General features: G+C 43.4%; 1 protein-coding gene across 2 annotated transcripts in view; it reads left to right on the forward strand.

Annotated features, from left to right (window-relative positions):
- Window positions 1-26,078, forward strand: part of BUB1B (BUB1 mitotic checkpoint serine/threonine kinase B) — a 45,850-nt gene that overhangs the window by 4,304 nt on the left and 15,468 nt on the right. For both annotated transcript variants that reach the window (XM_075927082.1, XM_006128647.4), the window contains exons 5-18: window positions 6,747-6,943; window positions 7,044-7,225; window positions 7,350-7,549; window positions 9,797-9,891; window positions 10,676-10,902; window positions 12,487-12,602; window positions 13,144-13,289; window positions 13,624-13,676; window positions 14,924-15,025; window positions 15,276-15,360; window positions 15,818-15,920; window positions 19,182-19,468; window positions 20,025-20,212; window positions 25,655-25,798. In XM_075927082.1, the coding sequence (XP_075783197.1) occupies window positions 6,747-6,943; window positions 7,044-7,225; window positions 7,350-7,549; window positions 9,797-9,891; window positions 10,676-10,902; window positions 12,487-12,602; window positions 13,144-13,289; window positions 13,624-13,676; window positions 14,924-15,025; window positions 15,276-15,360; window positions 15,818-15,920; window positions 19,182-19,468; window positions 20,025-20,212; window positions 25,655-25,798 (2,125 nt within the window). The remainder of the gene's footprint in view (window positions 1-6,746; window positions 6,944-7,043; window positions 7,226-7,349; window positions 7,550-9,796; window positions 9,892-10,675; window positions 10,903-12,486; window positions 12,603-13,143; window positions 13,290-13,623; window positions 13,677-14,923; window positions 15,026-15,275; window positions 15,361-15,817; window positions 15,921-19,181; window positions 19,469-20,024; window positions 20,213-25,654; window positions 25,799-26,078) is intronic.

The following is a 26,078-nucleotide window of genomic DNA, read 5'->3' on the forward strand; positions in this document are numbered from 1 at the left end:
GACGGGGAGGAAACAGCAGCAAAAGGATGAAAGGGCAGGGTTGGAGGCAACAGCTGTTAAGATAAAAATTAGAGGCAGCCAAAGAGAAGGTGGGGGTGGAGAGGAGTAGCAAAAACTAAGGGATAAGTGGGAGAGAGGAGCCAATAGCATGGGGGAAGGAGAGCAGTAATGGGAAGGTAATGGAGCAGGAAGAGAAAGCACTTCTAACATGATCAAGTTGTCAATAAAATTAATGTATCTTCTAGTGCCTAAAGGAGCTAAGCTGAGGCCTGGCTATCTAGCCTCTTATTCCTTCTGCATGGTCATTGCAATGGCCCTTCTTCCTGCTGGTGATGTGTAAAGCCAAAGAAATATAAACAACTGACACAGTTGCATGATGACTAGAGACCCAGTGCTGTTCTCTTTTGGGGCTCCATGAAAGGAGAAGGGAAGGATTCCTGGTTTGTCACACTGGGGGAGGTTCAGAGTACATCATGCTTACTCACCTCATTGCAGGAAAGAGATCTCAGTATGTACCAGATCATAAAGAAGCCCAGATCAATTCCATGGGAAAATCAGCTCTGCTGAAGCTTTGAATGGGAGGGGTAGAGGATGGTTGGATGGAGAGTAGGGTCAGTGAAGGGAAGATGGATTGTAGGGAGTGAGAAATGGAGCCAGGTTTCTAGGGAAGAGGAAGAAGATGATTAGGTGAGGTGACAGCTGAGAATGGAAAGAAACCAGGGATCACTTGGAACCAGGGAGGGCAGGGGTGGAAGCAGAAGGGAGGCAAATGTGGGGTTTGTCAATATAGCTTATTTTGCTGAGAGATGCTGATAAAAATACTGGTCCCACAGATAGCTCACCACAGTACAAACATGCACATAGCTATCCACTTAACCACTATCCAGTCCATGCTCTTCTTGCTAAATGCCTCAGGAACTTACTGGATTTTCTTCCGGAAGGCAAAGTCTGAGATTAGCACTAGAACATAAGAACGGCCGTACTGGGTCAGACCAAAGGTCAATCTAGCCCAGTAGCCTTTCTGGCGACAGTGGCTAGCACCAGGTGCCCCAGAGAGGGTGAACTGAAGACAATAATCAGCGATTTGTCTCCTGTCATTCTTTTCCAGCCTCTGACAAACAGAGGCCAGGGACACCACTTCTATCCCCTGGCTAATGGCCTTTTATGGATGTAACCTCCATGAAATTATCTAGCTTCTCTTTAAACTCTGTTATAGTCCTAGCCTTCACAGCCTCCTCTGGCAAGGAGTTCCACGGGTTGACTACATGCTGTGTGAAGAAGAACTTTCTTTTATTGGTTCTAAACCTGCTAACCATTAATTTCATTTGGTGTCCTCTAGTCCTTCTATTATGGGAACTAATAAATAACTTTTCTTTGTCTGCCCTCTCCACACCACTCACGATTTTATATACCTCTATCATATCCCCCCTCAGTCTCCTTTTCTAAACTGAAAGGTCCCAGTCGCTTTAACCTCTCTTCATATGGGACCTGTTCCAAACCCGTAATCACTTTAGTTGCTCTTTTCTGAACCCTTTCCAAGGCCAAAATATCTTTTTTGAGGTGAGGAGACCACATCTGTACACAGTATTCAAGATGTGGGCATACGATAGTTTTATACAGGGACAGTAAGATATTCTGTCTTATTTTCTATCCCTTTCGTAATAATTCCTAGCATCCTATTTGCCTTTTTGACCGCCACTGCACACTGTGTGGGAGTTTTCAGAGAACTATCCACGATAACTCCAAGATCTCTTTCCTGATTTGTCATAGCCAAATTAACTACGTATAGGTGGGGTTATTTTTCCGGATGTGCATTACTTTACACTTATCCACATTAAATTTCATTTGCCATTTTGTTGCCCAGTCACTCAGTATCGTGAGATCTTTTTGGAGTTCCTCATAGTCTGCTTCTGTCTTTACTATCCTAAACAGTTTGGTATCATCCGCAAACTTTACCACCTCACTGTTTACCCCTTTCTTCAGATCATTTATGAATAAGTCGAAAAGGATTGGTCCCAGGACTGACCCCTGGGGGACACCACTAGTTACCCCTCTCCATTCTGAAAATTTACCATTTATTCCTATCCTTTGTTTCCTGTCTTTTAACCAGTTCTCAATCCAAGAAAGGACCTTCCCTCTTATCCCATGGCAATGTAATTTACACAAGAGCCTTTGGTGAGGGACCTTGTCAAAAGCTTTCTGAAAATCTAAGTATACTATATCTACTGGATCTCCCTTGTCTGCATGTTTAACCCCTTCAAAGAACTCTAATAGATTAGTAAGACATGATTTCCCTTTACAGAATCCATGTTGACTTTTGTCCAACAAAGTATGTTCTTCTACATGCCTCATAATTTTATTCTTTACTATTGTTTCAACTAATTTGCCCGGTACTGAAGTTAGACTTACTGGCCTGTAATTGCCAGGATCGCCTCTAGTGCCCTTTTTAAATATTGGTGTCATGTTGGCTACCTTCTAGTCATTAGGTACAGAAGCAGATTTAAAGGATAGGTTACAAACCACAGATAATAGTTCAGCAATTTCCCATTTGAGTTCTTTTAGAACCCTTGGATGAATGTCATCCAGTCCCAGAGATTTATTAACATTAAGTTTTTCTATTTGTTCCAAAACCTCCTCTAAAGACACTTCAATCCGGGACAGTTCCTCAGATTCATCACCCACAAAGGACAGTGCAGATTTGGGAATCTCCCTAATGTCCTCAGCCATGAAGACTGAAGCAAAGAAATCATTTAGTTTCTCCACAATGGCTTTATCGTCCTTGATTGCTCCTTTTATATCTTGATCGTCTAGGGGACCCACAGGTTTTTTAGCAGGCTTCCTGCTTCTAATGTACTTAAAAAAACATTTTGTTATTTCTTTTTGAGGTTTTTGGCTAGCCGTTCCTCAATCTTTTTTTGCTTTTCTTATTAGATTTTTACACTTGATTTGACAGTGTTTATGTTCCTTTCTATTTATCTCACTAGGATTGGACTTCCACTTCTTAAAAGATGCCTTTTTGTCCCTCGCTGCTTCTTTTACATGGTGGTTAAGCCACGGTGACTCTTTTTTAGGTCTCTTGCTATGTTTTTTAATTTGGGGTATACATTTAAGTTGGGCCTCTATTATGGTGTCTTTAAAAAGTTTCCATGCAGCTTTCAGGCATTGGCTCTAGTTACTGTGCCTTTTAATTTCTGTTTAACTAACCTTCTCATTTTTGTGTAATTCCCCTTTTTGAAATTAAATGCCAGAGTGCTGGACTGCTGAGGTGTTCTACCTACCACAGGAATGTTAAATGTTATTATATTATGGTCACTATTCCCAAGTGATCCTGTAACGGTTATCTCCTGGACCTGATCCTACGCTCCACTCAGGACTAAATCGAGAATTGCCTCTCCCCTTGTGGGTTCCTGTACTAGCTGCTCCAAGAAGCAGTCCTTTAAGCCATTGAGAAATTTTATCTCTGCTTCTCTTCCTGAGGTGACATGTATCCAGTCAATATTGGGATAATTAAAATCCCCCATTATTATAGAGTTCTTTATTTTGGTAGTCTCTCTAATCTCCTTCAGCATTTCAATGTCAGTATCGCTGTCCTAGTCAGGTGGTCGGTAATATATCCCTACTGCTAATTTCTTATTATTGGAGCATGGGATTACTATCCATAGCGATTCTATTGAACATGTTGATTCATTTAATATTTTTATTTCATTTGATTCTACATTATCTTTCACATACAGTGCCACTCTGCCACCCACCCAGCCTACTCTATCCTTTCGAAATATTTTATATTCCGGTATGATTGTGTCCCATAGATTTTCCTAGTTCCACCAGGTTTCAGTGATGCCTATTATATCAATCTCTTCCTTTAATATGAGGTACTCTAGTTCACCTATCTTATTAGTCAGACTCCTAGCATTTGTGTAGAAGCACTTTAAAAATTTGCCACTGCTTATTTGTCTGTCCTTCCCTGATGCATTGGATTCCTTTATATGTGATTGTTTGTCTGTTCTGGCCCATGGTTTGTCCTCTCCCCTCCTCTCTTTCTGACTACAGCTTAGAGAATCTCTATCGATGGATTCTCCTCTAAGAAGTCTCCATCCGATTTTACGTGTATCTCCGCACCAATCGGCTTTCCTCCATCTCTTAGCTTAAAAACTGCTCTATGGCCTTTTTAATGTTTAGTGCCAGCAGTCTGGTTCCACCCTGGTTTAGGTGGAGCCCATCCTTCCTCTATAGGCTCCCCCTCTCACTGTCCTGTAAACACCTTTCAAAATAAAAGCTTCAGGGGGTAGCCGAGTTAGTCTGTACAGGGTAAACTTAAAAACAATACATAGTCTGGTAGCACTTTGAAGACTAACAAAACACGTAGATAGGGTATGAGCTTTTGTGGGCTTAGCCCACTTCGTCATCAATGCTACCAGACTATTTGTTGTTTTTTAAGTTTATCCTGTGCAGACTGTTTGTTTGAAAATAAAGACAACCCCTGCTGAGAGAGCATCCAGCAAATCAACCTTTGGCTATGGCAGCATGCAGCCTGTGGTTAAGGCAGAGTGAGACTTTGAGTTCAGCTGGTGCTGTATTAAAACACAATCTGCTACTTGAGAACAAAAGCTGGAGATGTGGGACTGAGCTGAGATCAAACCTCAACTTTCTTGATCCACCTACTTGACTGTGATTGACTGGTCGGCCCGAAGGGAGCAGAAGAAGCTTAAAGGAATGCAGATGACTTGAAATGTAGTCAGTTAGAAAAATCAGTGGTAAATGAAATGTCAGGTCACTATATCTGCCTCTAAGTCTCAATGTGATTTTTATACATGTATGTTTTTCCTTCTCTCTCCTGTTACTTCCAGGAAGGCTCTCTCAAACAGAAGACACTAACAGTGAACTGAATATGCAGAATAATGGAAAGAAGTTTTTCCATTTTCCATCTTTTCCTAGTCCTCTTAAATGTTACTTGTAATGATAGCAGGCAAAAACCTTTCAAAAAGGTATTTTTTTAAAACTGCATAGGTGCATTATATGCAACAGCAGTCCACAGGCCTCTCTATTTGACTCATTTTCCACTGTATGTGTCCAGTATTTAGCTAAAAGGCAGCACATCCTTTGTAACGTTTGTTGCTTCCCAGAACTAGATTCCTTCAGTCTAGTACCTTCTTCCCTCTACAGGAATGACACAGGAGAGAATTTAAGTATTTTTTTTAGGCAAGATCCTTAACTTGGGAAAACCCATAACATATCTTCTAGCTACTAGCATGCATATACACTTCATAAAGTTCATATCCTTTTTCTTGTCCCTCAGTGATGATTTCAATAGTCCCTTCAAATAGGAAAATTAGTAATCATGAAGCTGCCCAACAGCTATAGTTAAGATGAAATGGGAATCCTGCACTGTGAGTGGCTGTCACTCACTTGCTTTATCATGAAAAGGAGCTAATTCCAAAACTATTGTAACAGTTAAAAAAATAAACTTAGTAAAATTGTAAATTCTTCATGGCATGGATTATTTTTTGATCTGTAATTACAGTACCGAACATAGTGGGACTTTGGTCCATAATTAGATCTCCTAGATGTTACGATAATACTAACTCTGCTTTCCTTCTAGTGAAGATCAGACCAATGAAAAGTTTTTTGCTTCCTTTTGAGGCAGGTGGAAGAGTTCTAATTTTAGTATAACTTATCTAACCCAAATATCAAATAAGACCTGAAATAATTTTAGCAAAATAAGTGTTAATTAACTTTGTTCTGCTGGGCTATGTCTTCACAGCAGCGTTATTTTGGAATAACTGATATTCCAGAATAACAGTCTGCATCTATACACAAGCAGTTATTTCGACATAATGTCGAACTGGAGGAATGCTTATTTTGACTCCTGTACCCCTCATTGTACAAGGAGTAAGGGAAGTCGGGGGGAGGAGGGGAGAAGTGTTCTATATTGAAATAACTGCTATGTAGACAGCACCAGAATAAGTTATTTTGACTTAAGTTAGACAACTAATGTAGCTTAATTCGAGTTTAGCCCTGCTGTGTATATGTGCCTCTGGTTTTACAAGGTGCATTTGTCTGGTTGGGTTGAAGTTAGTAATGGTGGCTTATAGGTCACCAGTCTGAATCCAGGTCTCTACAGGAGTGATTTTAAAGTAATGCTATAGGATTAATGTTCAATTCTACATCAAAACTAATGTGCATCTTAGTTGGTACCAAACGGAGTTTGATACCATCTGAATTCTCTATATCCTGAATTCCCTTCTTGATGTTCAGAGAGAGTCTCTCTTTTTGCTTCTCTCTCTCCATTCCCAGAATGTCAGGTTGTTGACAGGGTAACGTGTGCTTGTTCTGAGAATTTACGGGATTTTTGCTTCCAGGTCCATTAGTCTGGCAGCTTATAGAATTCTTAGTTTTGTCTTTACTATAAAGAGCGAAAATACCCATATGTAAGTTTACGGGCTAGAATTAAGTTAACAGTTCGATCAACCATCAAATGCATGCATGAAGTCCTAGATAAAAAAAAGCAGTGTTGTTCAATAGCGCACTATTTGAATCTTCTAGGAATTGCTTTCCTCACTTTGTGAACGTTGGTATTTCTCTTAAATGCAAAGTTATGTCTACCCAGGGATTTACTCCTTTGGGACTTGAATTGAAAACAGTTGAAGCCTTGCAGGTGTATTAAAAGTTAGCAATTTACCCCCCCAGTCTTTATTTTGTGTTTTAACTTGGTGCAGTAAATCACTGAAACTTCTGGGCTGTTTCAGGGAAACTACTGTAGTGAACCGTTGGATCTCTATAGTTATCTACACAGCCAGGAAATTGGCACATCTTTGGCGTTATTCTACATCACATGGGCAGAGGCACTTGAGGCAAGAGGTAGTTATAAGAAAGCAGACTTAATATTCCAGGAAGGACTTCAGCGCAGGGCTGAGCCCCAGGACAAACTACAGTCCCATCACAGGTAAAACTTTTGCTCCTGGAGAGATGTGAATTGGATTTGTTTTGTATAGCTCTGACTAGGCAACCCGCATAACGAAATTCACACAGATTTATTTCTTCAGGCAGTTTCAGGCACGTGTCTCTCGACAGACTCTGCTGGGACTTGAGCAAGATGAGGAGGAAGAGGAGGAGTTAGATCTTCCTATTACCGCTGAACCCCAAAGGAGCTCACTGGCAGAACTGAAAGGCAAGGGAAAGAAAAACGTGAGAGCCCCAATCAGTCGAGTAGGAGATGCTCTTAAAGGTAAATTCATCTGGTAAATTCTCATGCTTATAGAAAAATAGTAATCTTGTAAAGTAAAAAATAGCTGACATTGTAGTTGTGTTCCTAACATTATGCATGTACAACTTATCTCCTTTTCTCCTAGCCCCAAACAGAGGCCGAAGTTCCCAGAATTCAACATCTCAACAGGTGTCAAATGGTCCAAATTTTGCTGTTTTTGATGAAAACAAAGCTTCAGTTTCTGGAGCTGAGCTTCCTATTCTTACACCACAGCCATGGGCAGCACCCCCAACAGGAAGAGCCAAGGAGAATGAATTGAAGGCAGGACCTTGGAACTCAGGCAGGGTAAGGTGTGGCAAGGCTGGTTCCCTAAAAAAGGAGGGAGGATGTAAGAGTAAGTGCTTTTCCCAGTATTCTTTTGAAATAAGGTCTATATATGCTGTATGAAGTAGGGATATTAAGGACTGGTCAATAAACTGATAAGCAAATGCTTATTGGATAGTCAGTTGACATTTCCCTCCCACCTTGCTTCCTTTATCAGATAGAGGCAGCAAAGCGGGGGAAGAAGGGGTACTTCAGAGGGGCAACGCTGCACAGCTGAGCCCGAGATCAGCTGTGTGCCATTGCCGCGCATGGAGCCAGGGATTAGCTGGGGAGTCTCTAGCTGATCCCAGCTCCACGTGGCATTTCAAATCGGCAGCGTGTCATAGAGCCCAGGGTCAGCAGGGAACTCTGAGTCCCCCGCTGACTCCAGGCTCCATGCTGCTCTGCCACTTTGAAATGCACAAGAGCCCCTGCTGGGGACTCTTGTATCTTTCAAAGCTGGCACGCCATGTGCAGTCCGGAATCAGTGGGACTTCCCGCTGGCCCCGGGCTATTTGCAGAGTTCCGCATTCCTCCTTTGAAATGTACAAGAGCCCCAACTGGGACTCTTAAGCACTTCCACATTCCATCGACTACTTGATGTACATTTCAAAGGAGGAAATTCTGTCAACTACTTGACTAGTAAAATACAGGCAGTCCCCGGGTTGCGTACAAGATAGGGACCGTAGGTTTTGTTCTTAAGTTGAATTTGTATGTAAGTTGGAACTGGCGTCCAGATTCAGCCAGCAGCGGCTGAATCGGACACGCCTGCATTATGAATGGCAACATCCCAAAGCCAGTGGGGGAGTGCTTATACTCCCTGGGCACACAGTTTTGGACTTTCAAGTTGCCATTTTCAGGCAGAAAAACTTCAAAAACAGACTGCAGAGAGAAACTGCTGAGCTGGCATTCATATGCAAATTTGACACCATGAACTGAGGTCTAAATTGAGTGGGGAAACATAAGGCCCAGGGGCTACGTCCAACCCCCAGCTTGCCTTGATTCAGCCCCCAAGGCTCAGGGAAACTCAGACTGATACTCCAGCCCCGAGCTACTCCACCTTAGGGCTAGAGCACACTAAATCTCCTAACCTGGACCCCATTAGGCTCTGGCGTGAGAGGGGAACGTGACGAGTGTCTTTCCCCTCATTCAGGGGCCACGGCAGTGCGAGTTGGGTTTTTTTTGTTTTGTTTTTGTTTTTGTATTTTTGCTTTTCATTTGGGTGTGGCTCCCAATTTTTTTTTCTGTGGGTCAGCAGCACCTGACCCAAAAAAGTTTCCCCACTCCTAGTCTAAATAAACACATGGAATGGTTCTTGAATTACAAAGGGTAACTTTCCATTCAGGTACTCTTGCCTTTTCACCATTGTTGATGAGCCACATCCATTCTGTTTTAATGAGCACTGATTTCATGCTTCTGTCTCTGTATTTTTTTTTCTTTTTTTTCCCCTCTTCAGCATCTGAGGATGAGAATTGTAGCTCATGAAAGCTTATGTTCAAACAACCTAATACATTTTTAGTCTTTAAAGTGCTACCAGATTTCTTCTTGTTGTTATACCCTTTTATGGAGTTAGGCTAGGGTAGAATGGAGAGAGAGAAGCTGGCCATGCGTGCGTGTGTGTGTGCGCGCGCACACTTTTGGTTAGTCCAGTGAATGAGAGGACAGTAAAGCAGAAGATTAATTAGCTGTAGCGAAATAGGCTTAGTATAGCACAACCCATGACTCTGCTTAAGAATGTGGTTGTGCCGCCTTATAGGCATGAAAGGAAGACAGACGATTAGTAAGGTTTCATAGGTCTGAGGTTTGGAGAACTGAGACTTAGAGGTGCTAAACTAAAAGCATCAAAAAGGTATTGAAAAGTTAAATTGAGACAGTACTCTAGCAATGTAAGGAGGCTTGCAGACAGTCAGGGAAAGGTGCAGGGAGAGGGAGTTATGCTTCAGTCTGCTCCTCTCTGAAAAGAAGCAGATTAGTTTCAGATGTTTGCCGATAGCAGCTGAAATTAAGTCAAAAATTTGTCTAGTTAGGTCCTTATGGCCTCCATCACTACAGTACCAGAATGACTTGGTCAGGGCAGATGAGAGAATAGATGTATTATCAGAGTGAAAGTGGTTAGAACCCAAAGAACTCAGCAGGAAAAAGTCTGGGCAGAGAATTACAACAAATTAGGCTGTGGGGTGTCTAAGGGCCATTCTTTAAGCTTCTGACATTAAGTTTTTGCTCCCTCAGCGTCCTCGCAGTAATATGAACTCTGGCATAGAGGTGCCCTGTACGCTGCCCAGTTTTACTCCATATGTGGAAGAGTCTGCACAGCAGCAAGTTATGTGAGTTTCTGTCTCTTGAAAGCTTGTAGTGGGAGCTAAATTCGCTTCGTAAGTGGTTTGGCCAGTCTTGTTCTGCCCATGCTATGAGCATTGGTCTGTCCCCAAACTATGTTTGAAAGAGTCCAACTAGAACAGTGTTTATGGAGTGAAAAACAATATGACTACTTTGAATAGAAAATTCCTGAATTTTAACAAATTGCCTAATCAAATTGTGAGGCCTTTATCTTTAATTCTTAAATCTTCATGTTGGCCTCAGGGTTATCTGTTGGTATTTTCTTAATGTGAAAATTGAAGGTTTAATTCTGCATTAGGATCTTTTTCACAGAACTCTCTTTCCTAGAATTTCAGTAAACATCTTGCAAAGAGTTAAACGATTTGACAAATTCAGTTGTTCACAGATCTGCATTGACTGTAAATGGTGACAGTTGGAACAGTTGTCCTCAGGATTATTCTTGTTTACTTTTTCTTGCTTAGATAACAATGGGGCATGTGGTAGGGAGACTGGTGACAAAAAAGCTGCAGGTGGCAAATGCCTATCAGGGTCTCTGGGTTGAAAGGCAAAAACTCCCACTCAAGAACAAGTGTTATATAGCATATAGATGCTATTTGACGGGGTGTATTGGTGCTTATTTCATCAATTACCGCTTACCCCTAAGTGTCTGCGTTTATTTTTTCTGCCATTCCATTTCTTCCTCTCGCCTTTCCTGTTTTCACTAGGAGCCTGTATTGTACAGAGCCTGTATTGGGGACTATGTGCTGAATGTTAATTATTTTTTGTTCTTAGTACTCCCTGCAAAATTGAGCCAAGCATAAATCGTGTTTTAAGTGCTTGGAAGCCTGGGAAGGAAGAAGATCCACTACAACGAGTGCAAAACCATCAACAGGATACTCAAGAGAAGAAAGAGGTGCCAATGTATTGTAAAGAGAGAGTTTATGCCGGAGTAGAGGAGTTCTCGTTGGAGGAGATCCGAGCGGAAATCTATAGAAAGAAAGCAAAAAAGAGAAGGGAAGGTATGTATCAATGACCAGACGCTTCTTCAGATGCAGTTTGCATTAGGTATGGCAGCCTTGGGGAAGGTAGGACTATTGCTTAGCACCTGTTAATGCTAAGCATAGAAACCAGCAACCAAGTCCTGAGAAGAGACAAACCTGCGGAGAAGACTCATATGGAGGTCTACAGTGGGAAGGGAAAAAAGGTTCACTGGCTCTTCAGTGTTAACAAATGAACCATTGTAGATAATAGCTTGCTCAAGCTATTCCTAGAAAGGAAGACATGCTGTCTGCATCCACTACTAGGGTTTATCCAGGAACAGCAGGTATTAGACTGTATCTGTTTGGCAAATGGGCCTTTTTATCTTACCTGATTGTCTTTTGTTCTGTTAATAGCCTAAATAAATACCCCTCTGTCAAGGCTTCATCCCCACTCTGGCATGATAAATGCAGAAGTGGGGGCCTGCAAAAGTACCACCAAAACCTTATCTTTCCAGGCTTTGGTAAAAGCTTCCCAAAGTTTTTTGGGGATAAAAACTCTGCTGCCACTACCCAAGTAATAAGAAAATCAGGGGAGAGATCACTTGGGAAATCTCACCCCTAAAGCACATACCAGGACACACAAATTAACCAATACCAGGTGAATAAAAAGAAGAGAACTTTTATCACCACCGCAATATTCCTGTTGCAAGCATAATGACTAGATGGTAAAGTCACAAAGTAATATCCTCGTGGGGAATTCCACCATGGGCCCAAACTTAGTTGCAAAAGAGAGCAAAACCCATTTTAAATGCACAGACATCAATCAGATCCCTTTTCCCAAACCATAAAACTGAATGGATTTATCTAAACTTTACCCTACTTACAGAAGAGTGAAGAATCTGTTCTTGGAGGGAGACATTCTGTCTGACTCCCTCAGTAGCTGGAAAGAAAACTGCCCCAGGGTATGTCTACACTACCCCGCTAGTTCGAACTAGCGGGGTAATGTAGGCATACCGCACTTGCAAATGAAGCCCGGGATTTGACTTTCCCGGGCTTCATTTGCAGAAGCCGGCCGGCGCCATTTTTAAATGCCGGCTTGTTCGAACCCCGAACAAGCCATTCTGAACTATCTAGCCCGTGCCGCGTGTAGCCGCGCGGCACGGGCTAGATAGTTCAGAATGGCTTGTTCGGGGTTCGAACAAGCCGGCATTTAAAAATGGCGCCGGCCGGCTTCTGCAAATGAAGCCCGGGAAATTCAAATCCCGGGCTTCATTTGCAAGTGCGGTATGCCTACATTACCCCGCTAGTTCGAACTAGCGGGGTAGTGTAGACATACCCCCAGAGACAAAGGAGGGAAACCCCAAAATTCCTTTGTCCTGGTTTGGAATTCCTATGTACCTTCCTATTGGCCAACTCTACCAGGGTTAGGTATAGTTAACCCCTTAGTCCCCCAGGCTGCTGGCTAACCCTCATGATTATGATATCCCACTACTTCCTGTGGAGGGTAACTTTTTTTTTTTTCTTTGCAGGAGGATCTGTTACTGGGGGTGTGCAGAGTTTGGGCTTGGCTATAAGTTATTCATAAGGAATACATCAAATTTTAATTAGGTATTTCTTCTTTAGAAGAGTTTCAGGCCATAGCACAGCGGACAGCAGCAATGCAGAGGAGGATTGAAGAGCTGGAGAAGAAGCTAAAGGAGAAAGAAGATGATGATCAGCAGCAGAGACTATATGAGCAGGTAACTTCTTCCCTGTTCATTTGTGCTAGTGTCCTACCTGCATGAAGGCAGATGAAAGTTCTAATGGAACGGTGACTTCTCTGTTATCTGGCAAGTACAGTTTCCTCCCTCTTACTGTGAAGGGATTCTTAAATTTTTGGAATAACTCTATAAAGCCACTTCCCTAACAACTGAAAGAGGATAGAGTGTATTTTTTAGATTTATTTTAATTACAATGAATACAAATCTGAGTCTTTCTTCGTAGATTTAAATATCAAAGGTAGTGTAAAAAATGTATTCAATTGTAAATAATAGAATTGGCATGCCATTTTTATACCACCAATGAGAATGAACCTTTCTTTAGGAAAAATAGTGTGAACAGGGAACATGATTTAAATTGTTTTAAATATTATGTTTTCTGATTTTAAAATTAAAAATCAGTGACTTTAAGTACAGAGTGCCATCTCATGTGGTTTTGGAAGTTGGTATCATGGCTTGTGATTAGCTTACTGAGTGCTGTTTCTCTCCCTTCTGCCACCTGCTCCCCCTTTCATGGTGACAGCCATCAGAGGAGAGAGAGCCTGCAAGAACGGAATCTGTTTTGGTGGGAGCTTCAGAGTCTCTTAAAGCACAAGGAGGAATTACTTTGTCTGGGGCAGAAGTACTTACTACAGAATCTCTTGCGAAGAAACTGACAGGATTGCAAAGGTAGTGATTAGCTTTGGGAACAAGATGTGGGGGGACTCTGCCTCACTGTAGTTGTTTGCTTCTTATTTAAAAAAAAAAATAGGTCACTTTCTGGGACACCTGTTTTTAGTCCCCCTCCACCCCTTTTTAAACAAAAACTGTTGGATGTCAAGTTAATACCTGATTCTGTTCAGAGATCTAGGTATCTGTTTTCAGAGGATTTTAATAATTTGTCTGAGGAGAGTAATGAAGTTAGTGTGTGTTTATCTGGCATACCTGAGTTCAGCTTCCTGGCCTACTAAGTCTAGTTGGGGGCTGCATGCATGTATTAAACTTGCCTATGTTTTGTTCACAGTGAGTCCCAGTTAGCAGAAAATGCTCAGCAGCATGACCAGCCATGCTCCAAAGGCAAGTTCTGTTTGCGTTGATTCCGTTTTGAGGGAATGGAAGTAATCATTCAAATAAATAGCAAAATTTTGGATTAGAATAGTGAAAAGAACATGCTAATTGGCTTTGGTCTTCTTCAGGGGTTTCGTATGCTCAGTGTTGTATTGAATAGGAGATGTGATTATGGTATAAAACAAAAGGAAGTTTGAAAAAAATACAACAATCAACCTGTGGGATTCCTTGGCAGAGAACGTTGTAAAGTCCAAGATCATATCAGAGTTCAAAAAACCATTAGATAGATTGATAGAGGATAGGTCCATCAATGGTTATTAACCAGGATGGGCAGAAATAGTGTTCCTAGCCTCTGTTTGCAAGAAGTATGGATGACGGGGGACGAATCTCTTGATAATTACCCCTTCTGTTTGTTCTCTCGGGCACCTGGCTTTGGCCACTTTTGAAAGACTGGCTACTGGGCTAGATGGGCCTTTGGTCTGATCCAGTATGTCCAGTCTTATGTTCTTATTTAAAGAGACTATCAAATATAATAGCTGAGGGTCCTTTCTTCTTCTCTTGAGGTACAGTTCTAGAGTTTCATATTTGTTGAGACTGATACCAGTTGAGAGTGCCTTCTGCAGGAGCTAATATATTCTACAGTTGGACTGCTGTTGATGAGAGTGCCTCATGAACTCCTCTTCATTAGCCTATGCACTTTCCAGCAATGAATAATCTTACTGATCAGGGGTCTCCAACTCACTGCCTGCAGGCCATCTACAGATGGAGCATTTTCACAATCTGATTGTAGGGGTGGGGGTTGGTTCCTGTCCCCTAAGCTCTGTTCCTTCCTGCCACTCCCATGTTGCACCTTGTTTTGGGCATTATCTGGGGGAGCCTGGTGTAGAGTAGCAGCAGTGATTGGGCTGTCTGGCACTCCCCATGGTGGTTGGGGCCATGGGGAATGGCCTGAGTTTGTACACTGAATATGCATCAGTTTCCCTACAGCTCCTGCTGCTGCAGGAAGTGTGGGAGGACTTGGCGGCTGCTGCTGCTGCCCACCAGGCACCTGCAAGGCAACATCGCTGGGGGAAAAGGGTGGTGGTGGAAAGGGCTGGGGCTTGAGGGACATGTACAGATATGTTCCCTACCCCTAAGGTCGCCAGGATTCACAGGCTAGAATGTGAAAATGCTCCAGTCGTAGATGGCCAACGGGACATGAGTTTGAGATGGTCAGACATGAGATTACAATTCTTTATTGATTCTTGTATTGACAGAAATGACCCAGTCTCTAGCTGTGTGCTCTGAATTCCGGAGAGACAGTGTGTTTTTAGATGACCAAGACGAGCAGAAATTTGAGACCACACTTAAGAAAAAAGGTACAAGCTTTAAAAAAATAAAATCCAGGCTGCACACTGCCTCATGCTTTTGCTCAATTAGCTGTTGGTATGTTAAATAAACAGTCTTAATGTATTATCACTCTTATGTTTTTAAATGGGGACTTCTAAGCATGAGTCCAAATACTTTCCGCTAGAACGGACACCTAGAGTTGTCTTAGATGGATCTGAAGCACTATTGTGTGCTTGCAGAAGTATCTGTCTGTTTTAGCCAGATTCCGTTTTCTTTCAGATGCTGCTCTTCCTCTTTCACTGGATCCTATTAAGACTTTCTCCATTTTTGATGAATCATCTGATGCAGAAAACCAGACTATCAGGTGATAGAAGTCAATTACTAAAACACATACATGCTGGAGGGTGAAAGATGCTAAATAAGTTGCCTTGACTACTCCCATACGACTCCCTCTTCCAGTATGATTATTCATGACAGTATTCCTCTTTATGCATTGGCTAATTTTTTCTCTCATAGACTTCACTGCTCTCTGGAGACTCTACAGTCTGAGACCTCATGGTCAGGAAAAAATCCCCACAATTCATCCTAAATCTTTCCTTTATTGATTTCACATAATTCTCTTTCCTTCTTATGGTGCACCCTAACCCCCATATAGTACTTAAACAAGATTATTTCCATTCTTGGTAAGTAGTTTATTGTATTGGTTTATAGTTTTGATCTAAAAAGAGGCAAAATGGTTTTGAAGTGTTGTATGAATTAAGTCTCTATTGAGCAATGATTATTTGTGTAAATATTTAATGCTATGTGTCACTTTCGTTTAGTCATCCTGCAGGCCACCCACCGAAAAGTGTCCGTCGTCCCCTTGCTGTTCGTAAATCTTCAGCTAGTCTCACCACCAAGGAGAATATACCACCAGAAGTCTGCGTAAGGAGCAAAACTTCTATCAGCTTTTGGAGGAAAGGAGACAGTGTTGAATGAGCTTTTGCCAAATTTGGTGATGGTGTGATAGAAGGGGTTTGAACTAACGAGTCCTTGATGAAAACACAGTTCCATACTTTCAGAAAGGGATCCCTGATGCCTCTCTCTGGTTTGCAAGCCTTTGGAGTAACCTTCAGATCACAGTGGAAGACTTGTTTGTTTGGCCACCTTGCATGACAAAAAGCTAAACAAACAGATAAGTGCAGCTTTTTTGGAGGGAAGGAGTGCTTTTAAAAAAAACTCCAAAGTAACATAAGTGTATCATAATGAAATGACCGTTATATGACTTGAACAGACCTTGTTCTGTTCAGAGTTTACAGTCTACTTGGACGAGCACAGGATGTAGACAAAAGGAAAAGAGGATTCAAGTGAACAAAAATAACTTGTATAGCAACCAAGTAATAAGTTCTGATATTAAAGTAGGGATTGAGATGGGCAAGAGTGGGGAGAAGGACACAGCACAGAAATGGAAGTTGATGTCAAGAAAATAATACATAAAGTGAAGACAATTGATGCATGAGAAGGATAACCGAGTAGAAACACAGGAAAAGGCATTAAGGTGAAAGGGCAAGAAGGGAAACCGTGAAAAAGCAAGAGACAAGGTAGGAAGTGGGTAATGAGAGACAACAAGGTAGGGGGCAGAATCTTAAGCAAAAGTAGGAGATAATAAGCACATGAAGGAATTAGCTAGGTAGAGACGATTAAGATGGCCAGAGATATGATTAAGATTGAAAGCTGGATAGATGGAAAAGTGAAAATTAGTGAAAATTGTGTAGATAAGACTACAGTAGTTCATATGAGATGATACAATCATGATGTGAACCATGGCTTGGCTAAAGAGTGAATGAGATGGGGGGCATTCTGGGGAGGATGGGGGGGATTGACAGTGTTGGAGAATAAGGTAAGATTTGATGAGAACCAACATCTCAAGGAAAGAAACTGGATTTGTCTCTAATGATGCAGAAAGGAGGGAGGGCAGAGTTTCAGTGAGATGAGAAGTTGAGTTTTTTGCTGTGTGTAAGTAGAGACCTATCTCTGAAGAAGTATGGGAGTCAGAGTAGATGGGTAAACATGATTGTACATATAGCCCACCAGAAAGCTACTGGAAAGGATCAAAGACTGGCCTTCAGTGCAGTGTTTTCCACATAATGGGCTGTGCATGTCCCCTTCTGTTCTGCTTACCCTGAGCAGTAGGCTTACCTGACGTGAGCGGGAGGATCCAAGTGGTGCATAGGGAAGCAGCCAGAGCCAGTGAGGAATCAGCAGTCTCTCCGCCTTGCCCATTACCATTTGCTTCATGCTGCTGCTGTCTGGGTCCTTATCTCACTTCCCCTAGGTAGCAGAGTGGGAAGCAAGATCTGGGAAGCAGCAACAATACAGATGAAGCAGCTGGAGTTAGCAAGCAGACCATACCAAGGTAGGGATGGTGGTTTGGGGGCAGCTAGGGCCTGCAGAAAAGGGGTAGGGTTGGGAGATCAGATGTAAGGAAGTTGTGGAGGGAGAAGGGGGCTGAAAGATTGGGAAGAAAGGCAAAGCATGATGGGGGCGGGGGGAAGGGTAGGATTAATAGGGACCCTCAAAAGATTAAAAATGCATGTGATGCATTTTTACTAAAAACTTAGGAGCCACTGCACCAGAGCATGTCCAAAATGGAAGACTAAGTCTTCTTGATACAAGTCTAATTATGAAAGCTTGGCTATCAAGATAGAAGAACTGGGAATGGACAGTTCTGGAAGTCTAAAGAAACTTGAGGATCTCAAGGGGAAATTTAGGGAATTGAAGGAGAATGAATATTGTGAGGAAATCTTTAGGACTTTGGAATTCATTAGTGGCTTTAAAGGCTGTCTTGAATTGGGAAGGGTTTTAATGTTAGACATACTTTTTGATTTTTAACTTTTTATAATTGAGTTACAGAGCAGCATACACAGCTTCAGATGGAAATAAATTTGAGTGATCATTTTACTAGTCGTTTCATCCACTTCTGAGGTGAAAGATAGTAAGCTTTAAACAGTTCTCAGCAATATTGTTATAGAATAACTCAGAACAGTAAGAAAATTATATAATTCTAGATAGGCAGAAGTCATTTACCCAACTGAAACTAACAGCAAGCTATAGGAAGAGCACATGAAGCTAGAGATGCCTTTAATTCAAAGATGCCTTTAATCCAAAATGAGAAGAATCAAAAGGAAAGAGAAGTACAAATCTTGATTGTGCAGGAAAAAGGGGGGAGGATCAGATGACTGGACTGATTATGGGGGTAGTAACAAGAGTGAGAAAAGGGACAGAGTGCATTGGAGAAAGATGAAACTTGCATGTACAGTAGAACCTCAAACAAAAACTGGTCTGGTAGCACTTTATAGACTAACAAAACGTGTAGATGGTATCATGAGCTTTTGTGGGCACAGTCCACTTCTTCAGATGACCAGAGTTTTGAGTTTAAGATGGGCAGACCCAAATAAATAGGGGAGAAAGGGGAAGAAGGGGGAGGGGGGCAGGAAGCAAGGAGCAGAGGTTATGAAAAAAATCTAAGGGTAAAACAAAGGCAAAACGGTAAGCACCTGAGGATTGGCCAGTTAAAACAAAGCAGATAAGGATCAAAGTCAGTGGTGGGGGGGAAGGGTTACTAACACAAGAATCATCTACATAAAGAGCTGTTTGCTAAAAAATTTGTAACTGAACAAAACATGGTTCTTTCAAAAGTTTACAACTGAATATTGACTTAATACCATTTTGAAACTTTTACTGTTCCTAATAAAAATACTGCTTTCCCTCTATTTTTTCCAGTAGTTTAACACAGTACTGTAATGTATTTGGGTTTTTAGTCTCTTCTGCTGCCTGATTATCATACAGCTTATTCCAAATGAGGTCTGTGGTTGATTGGACAGTTAGTTCATAACTCTAGTATTCTGTAAACTGGCAGAAAAACGAATGATGATCAAATCTAAACTATTAATAATCACAAATAGCAGGTACATCTTTGTCAGTCATGTAGAAGTTTCTTGGAAGGAAGCGAAGTATGAATAACAAGTCATGTTACTTTTTTGTGGGTTTTGCGCTGGAGAGTAAGGCAAAGTAGATAACATCAAAGACATTTTATATGTAACTGACATTCTTTTTAATAGAAACTGTTCAAGGACACCCCCCTCCCCAATCTAGGGGCTAGGTGATAGCTGTTGGCTAATTTGTTCTGTTTTCTTTTTGTTTCAGGATGAGCTCCATGGAATTGAACCCTTAGTTGAAGATGCAATTTTGACTGGCTCCTACAAGAACAAAACCCTTTGCCCCAGTCCAGAAGATACCTGTGACTTTGTTAGGGCAGCTCACTTGGCATCAACTCCCTTCCATGGTGTAGTGGCTCAGAGAATCCAGCCTCCTACCAATCCTGAGTGTACCTTGAAGGAAGAGTGTCCAGAATCTAAGAGCACATCTCTGAGCCAGCAAATTCCTATTTGTGAGGGTATCTACAATGAAACTCTTTGCATTAAGAAATTAAGGTAATTCTCTGTAGATCACATTTCCATCAAGAGCAAAATGCCTTAATCCTTTTTTCCTGATTTGAGTCTTTGGTTATTGGGAGTCTCTTTCCCAAGATTAGATACTGTATAATGAATATTCTTAATAGAGCTGGGTATACTTATCATTTTTCCAGCTCAGTCTAAGGTTTGGGGTTTCATTTTTTTTTTTATTGGTGTAATATCTTGAAAATAGAATTGAATGTTCAGCCAAGAGTCACAGCTTTGCTGCAATGCTTAACTTCATGCTGTGTGTCTAAAATAATTAAAGTTGAGCAAAAGTTTAAACCAAAATGATTAGAGAGAATAACCAATTCCAGTTATATTTCAGGATTTCTTACTGTCTTGTTAATATAGCAATGGTTTGGTTTTTCAGTCTCTCTAGTAAGTCTCTATTTCAGGATGAGAAGAGTCTTGTGAATTCAGTATTTACTAGAGGGGTTTGGGGATGTCTGGTATATTTCTGTAGCTAAGGGATTGGTATGCAGGCACTACAACAGCTGGAAGGTTGGGTGGCTGATAATCTTCTTATTTACAGCCCAATTATGGAAGCAAGTCAGGAAGACACTGGCTCCTCTGGTTCCTCTGTTTCCTCAGCCTCCTCTCTTTCCTCTGTTGCGCACATCTCCACTGTTAAATACTTGCATATTCCTGAGAAACTGGAATTGGCTCAGAGCCTGCCTGGTGAAGTAGCTAGTGACACTGGAGGCAGTGAAGACAATACTAGTAAGTACCAAGTCTGAATTTCACTTGACAACATGTCTTTGATTTGAGCTCAGCTACAATCTTCAATAAGCATGTCCTGTATTCTGCTGTACTTTTGTGTAAATATCTCATTGGCTTTATGGTTTTATAAGGTTAAGTCTATGCAGTGGGCTGTGTGATCCTGTCTTAACTGAACTAAGTAACAGTGTGGGGCACATAAATAAAACTTCTTGAAGGATGTTGGTATTAAGGAAGAAAGGGATTGTAGTAGGATCAACAATGTTGTAGGTTAGGATTTATTGTCATGGTGTCCTGACAGGTGGTCTGCTCTGTCGTTGGCCAGAAGACTGCGTCTGTGTTTGTTCTCAGTCGTGTGCTGTGTTGACTTTTGTGCGATTAGTTAACACCAGCAGACTGATAGCTCGCAAAGACCAGAAATCAGATAAGAATCAATGGTGCCCAGCCAGGTTTATTGTTAAGCAAAGTACAATAATAGTCAGGGCTCGACAAATGCGCTCGTCTGTGGCGAGTAGATTTTATCAGCTGGCGAGTGCAGGGGCGGACTGGCCTGGTAGGCGGTTGTGACGGGCTGGCCAAAGCCCGCATTACGGCCGGCGTGGCCCCATCTGATCCGCCAGCCGGGCGGAGGAGCAGAGCGCCACCGGGAAGGGGGAAGTGCAGTGATTCTCAGCACTGGGCTGCCTGTGTGCATCTCCGGTGCGAGGAGGCGGGGCCAAAGGGCGGGACACCGGCAGATGCCAGGATGCTGGCGTGACATGGCCCCACTGATTTTAAAGGGCCGCAGCAGCTCAGCTCTGGCTGCGTGGCCATGGAGCTGGCTGCGGCACAGCCAGGTCCTGCCTCGCCAGCTCCAGTCTTGCCATGGCTACAATCCTCTCGCCGGTGAGAGACTGCTCCCGGCCGACCATCCGGCTTGCTGCACCCGCCCTGCACCGCACCGCTTTGTCTCCGTGCCCCCTGTTCCCCTGCACCCTGGTCCCCTGTACCACGGATCCCTTGCTCTCCCTCTTCTCTGCGACTCTCTGGCTCTGCGCTGCCCGTGCACCCTGCTCCCTTCCAATACCTGCCCCCCAGCTCTGTGTTGCCCATTCCCTGCACTGCCCCTAGACTCCAATCCCTCTGCCTCTCCCGTTCCCCGCGTCCCATTCCCCGTGTCTCCACCGCACCCTGCGTCCCTCTGGATCTGTGCCTCCCATTCCCCGTGCCAACCCTGTACACCCTCCCCTCCCACTGTTCCCTGCACCCCTCTGGCTCTGTGCTGTCCTGCACCCTGTTTCCCCTGTCGGTCGGGAGTGAGGGGTGCTTGTCCATACGGAGGGGCTGGACAGGCCAGGGAGAAGGCTGCTATGACCCAGCAGGGAGTGAAAGGGGGATTTCATTTGAAGCGCCTTTGCCTTTATGGAATAAAACAAATGAAAATGCTCTTTGCTATTTATAGGGCTAAAATGCGGGGACAAAAATGAAAACAAATGGGAAAAAAAAACCACTGCAAAATGCAAACGTGTAAAAGACAACCAAAAAAAAGGGGGGCAGCCAAAAATATTTTGCTTGGGGCAGCAAAAAACCTTGGAAGGGGCTGGGCTGGGCTGGACTGTGGGGAAGGGAGGGGAAAAATAGGGGGAAGGGGCTTGAGGGCGGGGGAGGAGGTCAGAAGAAGAAGAAAGGGGAAGGCACCAAGGGACAGGGGTGCAGGAGAGAAATGCCAGGGGGCCAAGTGCAGACAATGAGGTAAAGGGCAGGAGGGGAGGTGTCAGTGGGAGGGGAGACAGGGTAATGCTGGGAGAGGAGAGAGTAAGGGCACTGGGGGCTAGAGGGGGAGGGAGGGTGCTGGGAGAAGGCTAGAAAGAAGAGGTGGGCATGAGGACTTGCTCCATCCCTGCCTTCATGTGTGAGGGCACAGGGGCATGAGGGGAACAGGGGCAGAGGGTGGTGAGGAGGTGGGCATCAGGGAAAACGAGAGCAAAGGGGGCAGGGGCAGTGAGGGAAGGGGGAGGCAGATGCCAGGGGATTCTGGGGGTGAAGCAGAAGGGCAGACACCTGCAGGGAAGGGACCATCACCAGAGGAGAGAGGCAGGGCAGGTGTGTAGAGGGAGGTGTTTAGGAGAAGGGATGAGGATCAGATCAGAGTAGGGCTACTGGAGGAGTGGGCACAGGGGGAGAGAGAAGGGCTGGTGGAGGAGGGCAGGTCTCAGGAAGGCTGAGGGCAATGAGAAGGGCAGGACTCAGGACAGCAGGGGAGGATGAGGGGTTGTGGGGCAGCAGGCACCAGGAGAGCTGATGGAAGAAGGGGAGGAGACATGGCAGCAGAGGGAAAAGGAAGAGGTTTAGAAGATATTTAATAATAACTTATTAGTAATTACTGTTCTTATTCTTCTTAGGAATGTATGCTATTTAAAAAAAAAAAAAACACTTTTTGAGGGGGAGGGTGGCGAGTCCCTTTTTTGTCTGGCGAGTAGGGTTTTCCAGAATTTGTCAAGCCCTGATAATAGTTGTCAGTAGACTCTACCAAACCACTACGCATATGTACCCTATAACAATGGACTCATCTCAATCAGTTGGAGGTCCCACTGCCCCCTTGGCTGGACAAAGACCGTCCCTGTCTCCTCTCCCTCTTTTCCCCCCAGATACTACTTTATATACCAGTACAAATAAGCTGCACGTCACTCCTGACATGTCAGGTTGCCACCCTCTGATACTATTTAGATACCACCCATCACCCTGCATCTTGTGATTTGATTAGAACATCTCTATCCATCATGCTGTTAGTTATAGACCCTTTCCAGAACCTAGGTTGGTATTTGTGGAGAGTGTGGGTATCTGTGGAGAGTGTGGGTATCAAGGTCTCTTTTTAATGAGCTGGTGTTAATATCCTTTTGGAATGTCCTTTCAACTTATGACCAGTATCAATTACTGTTGTACACCTGGGCCTATTACCAATTAGTGTTTTGCACACTCAGGCCTATTTGTGCCTAGTTTTGTGAGCAGGGAACTGCCTTTTGCTCACAGAGTAGCTTTACTATGTTAGCCAAGTTTTGTCCATTGTTAGCTAGGCCTTGGGCCTCAAACCAGGCCTGGGCTACATGGGGTTTTGTTTCAGGCCTTCATCTTATTGCAGAGATCATTTAAGGTAATATAATGGGTTATAATTAAAAGTAATAGTATAAAATTAAGAAATAGAAAACTTAGTGCTTCTCTAGACTAGGGATGTTAAAATGCGGGTATTAAACTGAGTAGTTGATGGAATTTTCATCAACTAGTCCCGTGGTCCCCAACCCGGTGCCCACGGGCGCCATGGCGCCCGCCGGGCTCTTTACATGCGCCCGCGGAGCATCTGGGCTAGCAGGTGCCAGCCCTGGGCGCATGGCTGGTCCCGGCCCCGGGTGCGCCGCGCATGCTGGTGCCGACCCTGACCCACGCCCCCGGGGGTGCCGCGCGTGCCCTTGCCGGCTCCGGTGCCGGCCTTGGCCCCGCGGTGCTTACGGGGGGAGCGCCGACCCGGGGCGCGTGGCTATGGGGGGGCCCGCCCCCGGGCCTGCGGCTGGGGGGGGCCCCGCCCCCAGGCGGGCAAGTGTCCCCGCCCCCTGGCACCCGACGGGCGAACGGCCACGCCCCCTGGTACCCGACAACCTGAAAAGGTTGGGGACCACTGAACTAGTCGATAAGGGGTACTCGCTATCCCACTGCACCTCCTACTTTTGAAATGTACAAGAGGCAGGTTTTCCTGTCTTTCTCCCATTGCAATGTACAGGAGCTGTGGGCAGCTATTGTACATTGAAGGGAGAGAGGCAGCAGGAACCTGTGCCAGCAGGTCCCTGCTGCCATGCGTTCCCTCTGTGCCTCTCCCTTTTGAAATGTTCAGGAGCTGGGGATGACTCTTGTGCATTTGAAAGAGGAGCAGCCCTTGGGACCGGTGTGAGCAGGACTGTTTCAGTCCCCGCTCGTGCTGTTTCCCTGCTGCCCTCCACCTCCCCTGCCCAATTTGGAAGTGGTGCTGTGGGGGAACTGGCTTTTAAGCTGGCTCCCCCCAGCACTGGTTCTTGCTTTCCCACCCCCTTGCTGCCTCTGATATAGAAGCAGCAGGTGAGGGGGAAATGAGAGTAGTCGACTCAACTACCCAATAAACATAGGCTTACTGGGGGGTAGATGACTACTTTACATCCCTACTGTGTGCTATAGAGATGTCACTGGTTAACTGGTGGCCCTGCCTGTGTTGGGGGAAGGATTGCTCCAGCCAGCCAGAGCAGCCCCCCACGCTGTGGTGTGTCCGCCACAGCTCAGGATACCATTTAACTGGTTAAATGGGATTTTACATCCCTACTCTACACAGAAAAACTAATCCAGAAGAAGGTAGGGTGTGAATTTGAAGTACATTAATTATTTCTGATAAACTCCCTTTTGTGGACACTCTGGAATAATCAGCAATAACTCTGTTGACAACCCTTAGCTTGAATGGCAGGAAAAGCTTCCTTACAGGAAGATATTTTTTAGGCTCTGGGACATTCTTGTCAGGAAAATAGTCAAAGTACCCTAGTTTGATATTGAAAAGCCAGTGTCTTCCTGATTTGCTTCCAACCTGAAATCCAACATATTTTGGAAATGTCAAGCCTTAAAGTTTCCCATAAAGTTCTGCTTCAACTTTTGTGCTTTTACAATCACAACCTCCTGGGGTTTTTTAAACACCTTTTTTCCCTTGGTGTAGTAAACAGTTTCAAAACTTTCTCTTTCAGTTGAATAGAACAATTGAATCGGACTAATTTTTTTTTCTTCAGAATTTACTCTTTGTATTCCAGTAAACTGGGGTGGGTGGAGGAATCTTGGCCTGTCTCTTTGAATTTTTCCTATATACTTGCTTTGTAGAATGAAAAATGTTAAGATTTGTGACCACTCAGAGGTTTAGTGGTGCCGGTTTTACTACAAACAGATTAACAGTGTTATGATTAAATGTGGCTGGATGAGTTAATCTGTAACCTTACTTTTTTTGCAAGGTCTAGAAGAGGGGTTTAATTTCCAGTACTTTAAAAAAAAAAATAATAATTTTGGTCCACTATAGAAATGGGTCAGAACTGGAACTTGTCCTGACTGGATTTTTGTGGTGGTCAGAGAAATGCACCTAAAACCAAATGACCACTAGTTGTTAAATATTGGTTTTAAGATGTACAAAAGTTGACTCAGTCTTTTTATTTAAACAATTTGCACTTATTCACAATCTTTATATCAGAATTTCTAAGTATCTTCAGAGGTTGAGTAGGTGTTGCTCTGTACGCTTAGCAGAATAAGCCATAAGTAGGAGGTTAATGGATTCCTACAGAAGATCACTAACAGAATGGGAATATAAATGAGGTGACATGATATCTAGGTTTCCTAATCTAAACATACATGCTGGCTTTACAAACATAATTCACATCTGCCCGTTTGGAACTCTATTACTTTTTTGTTTTTTAGATGCTGCATCTCAAGTCATGTGGAATGCAGAGACGTGCAGGGGGCTGTTGGACCCTCTGTTAGGTTCACTGAGTAATTTTCCAGGTTTTTGTTCAGAGAATGGGCCCATGCCTGTGATGGAGCTAGAAAAAGAAATAGAGCTGGGTAAGCAGTAAAAGACCCTGTTGTGCTAGCATTCTGTTCAAACTGGCTTAGGTGTTTTCCTTCAAAATGGATCCCAAACCATAAATTTTGTGAAATAACTGCAATATTTAACTCAAGTTAACATGGTAGCATATTGCCTTAGATCTTAGAGATCTTAATTTGGACATGCAATGAATCCAAAGAGTGCACTTGCCTCTCTCCTTTGTTAAATAGTGGTTAATTGAATAGTTGAGTAACCTCATGAAATTTTATCGGTTAGTTGACTACTCTATAGTAGTAG

This window comes from Pelodiscus sinensis, chromosome 4 (assembly GCF_049634645.1).
Source record: "Pelodiscus sinensis isolate JC-2024 chromosome 4, ASM4963464v1, whole genome shotgun sequence".
Taxonomy (NCBI): Eukaryota; Metazoa; Chordata; order Testudines; family Trionychidae; genus Pelodiscus; species Pelodiscus sinensis.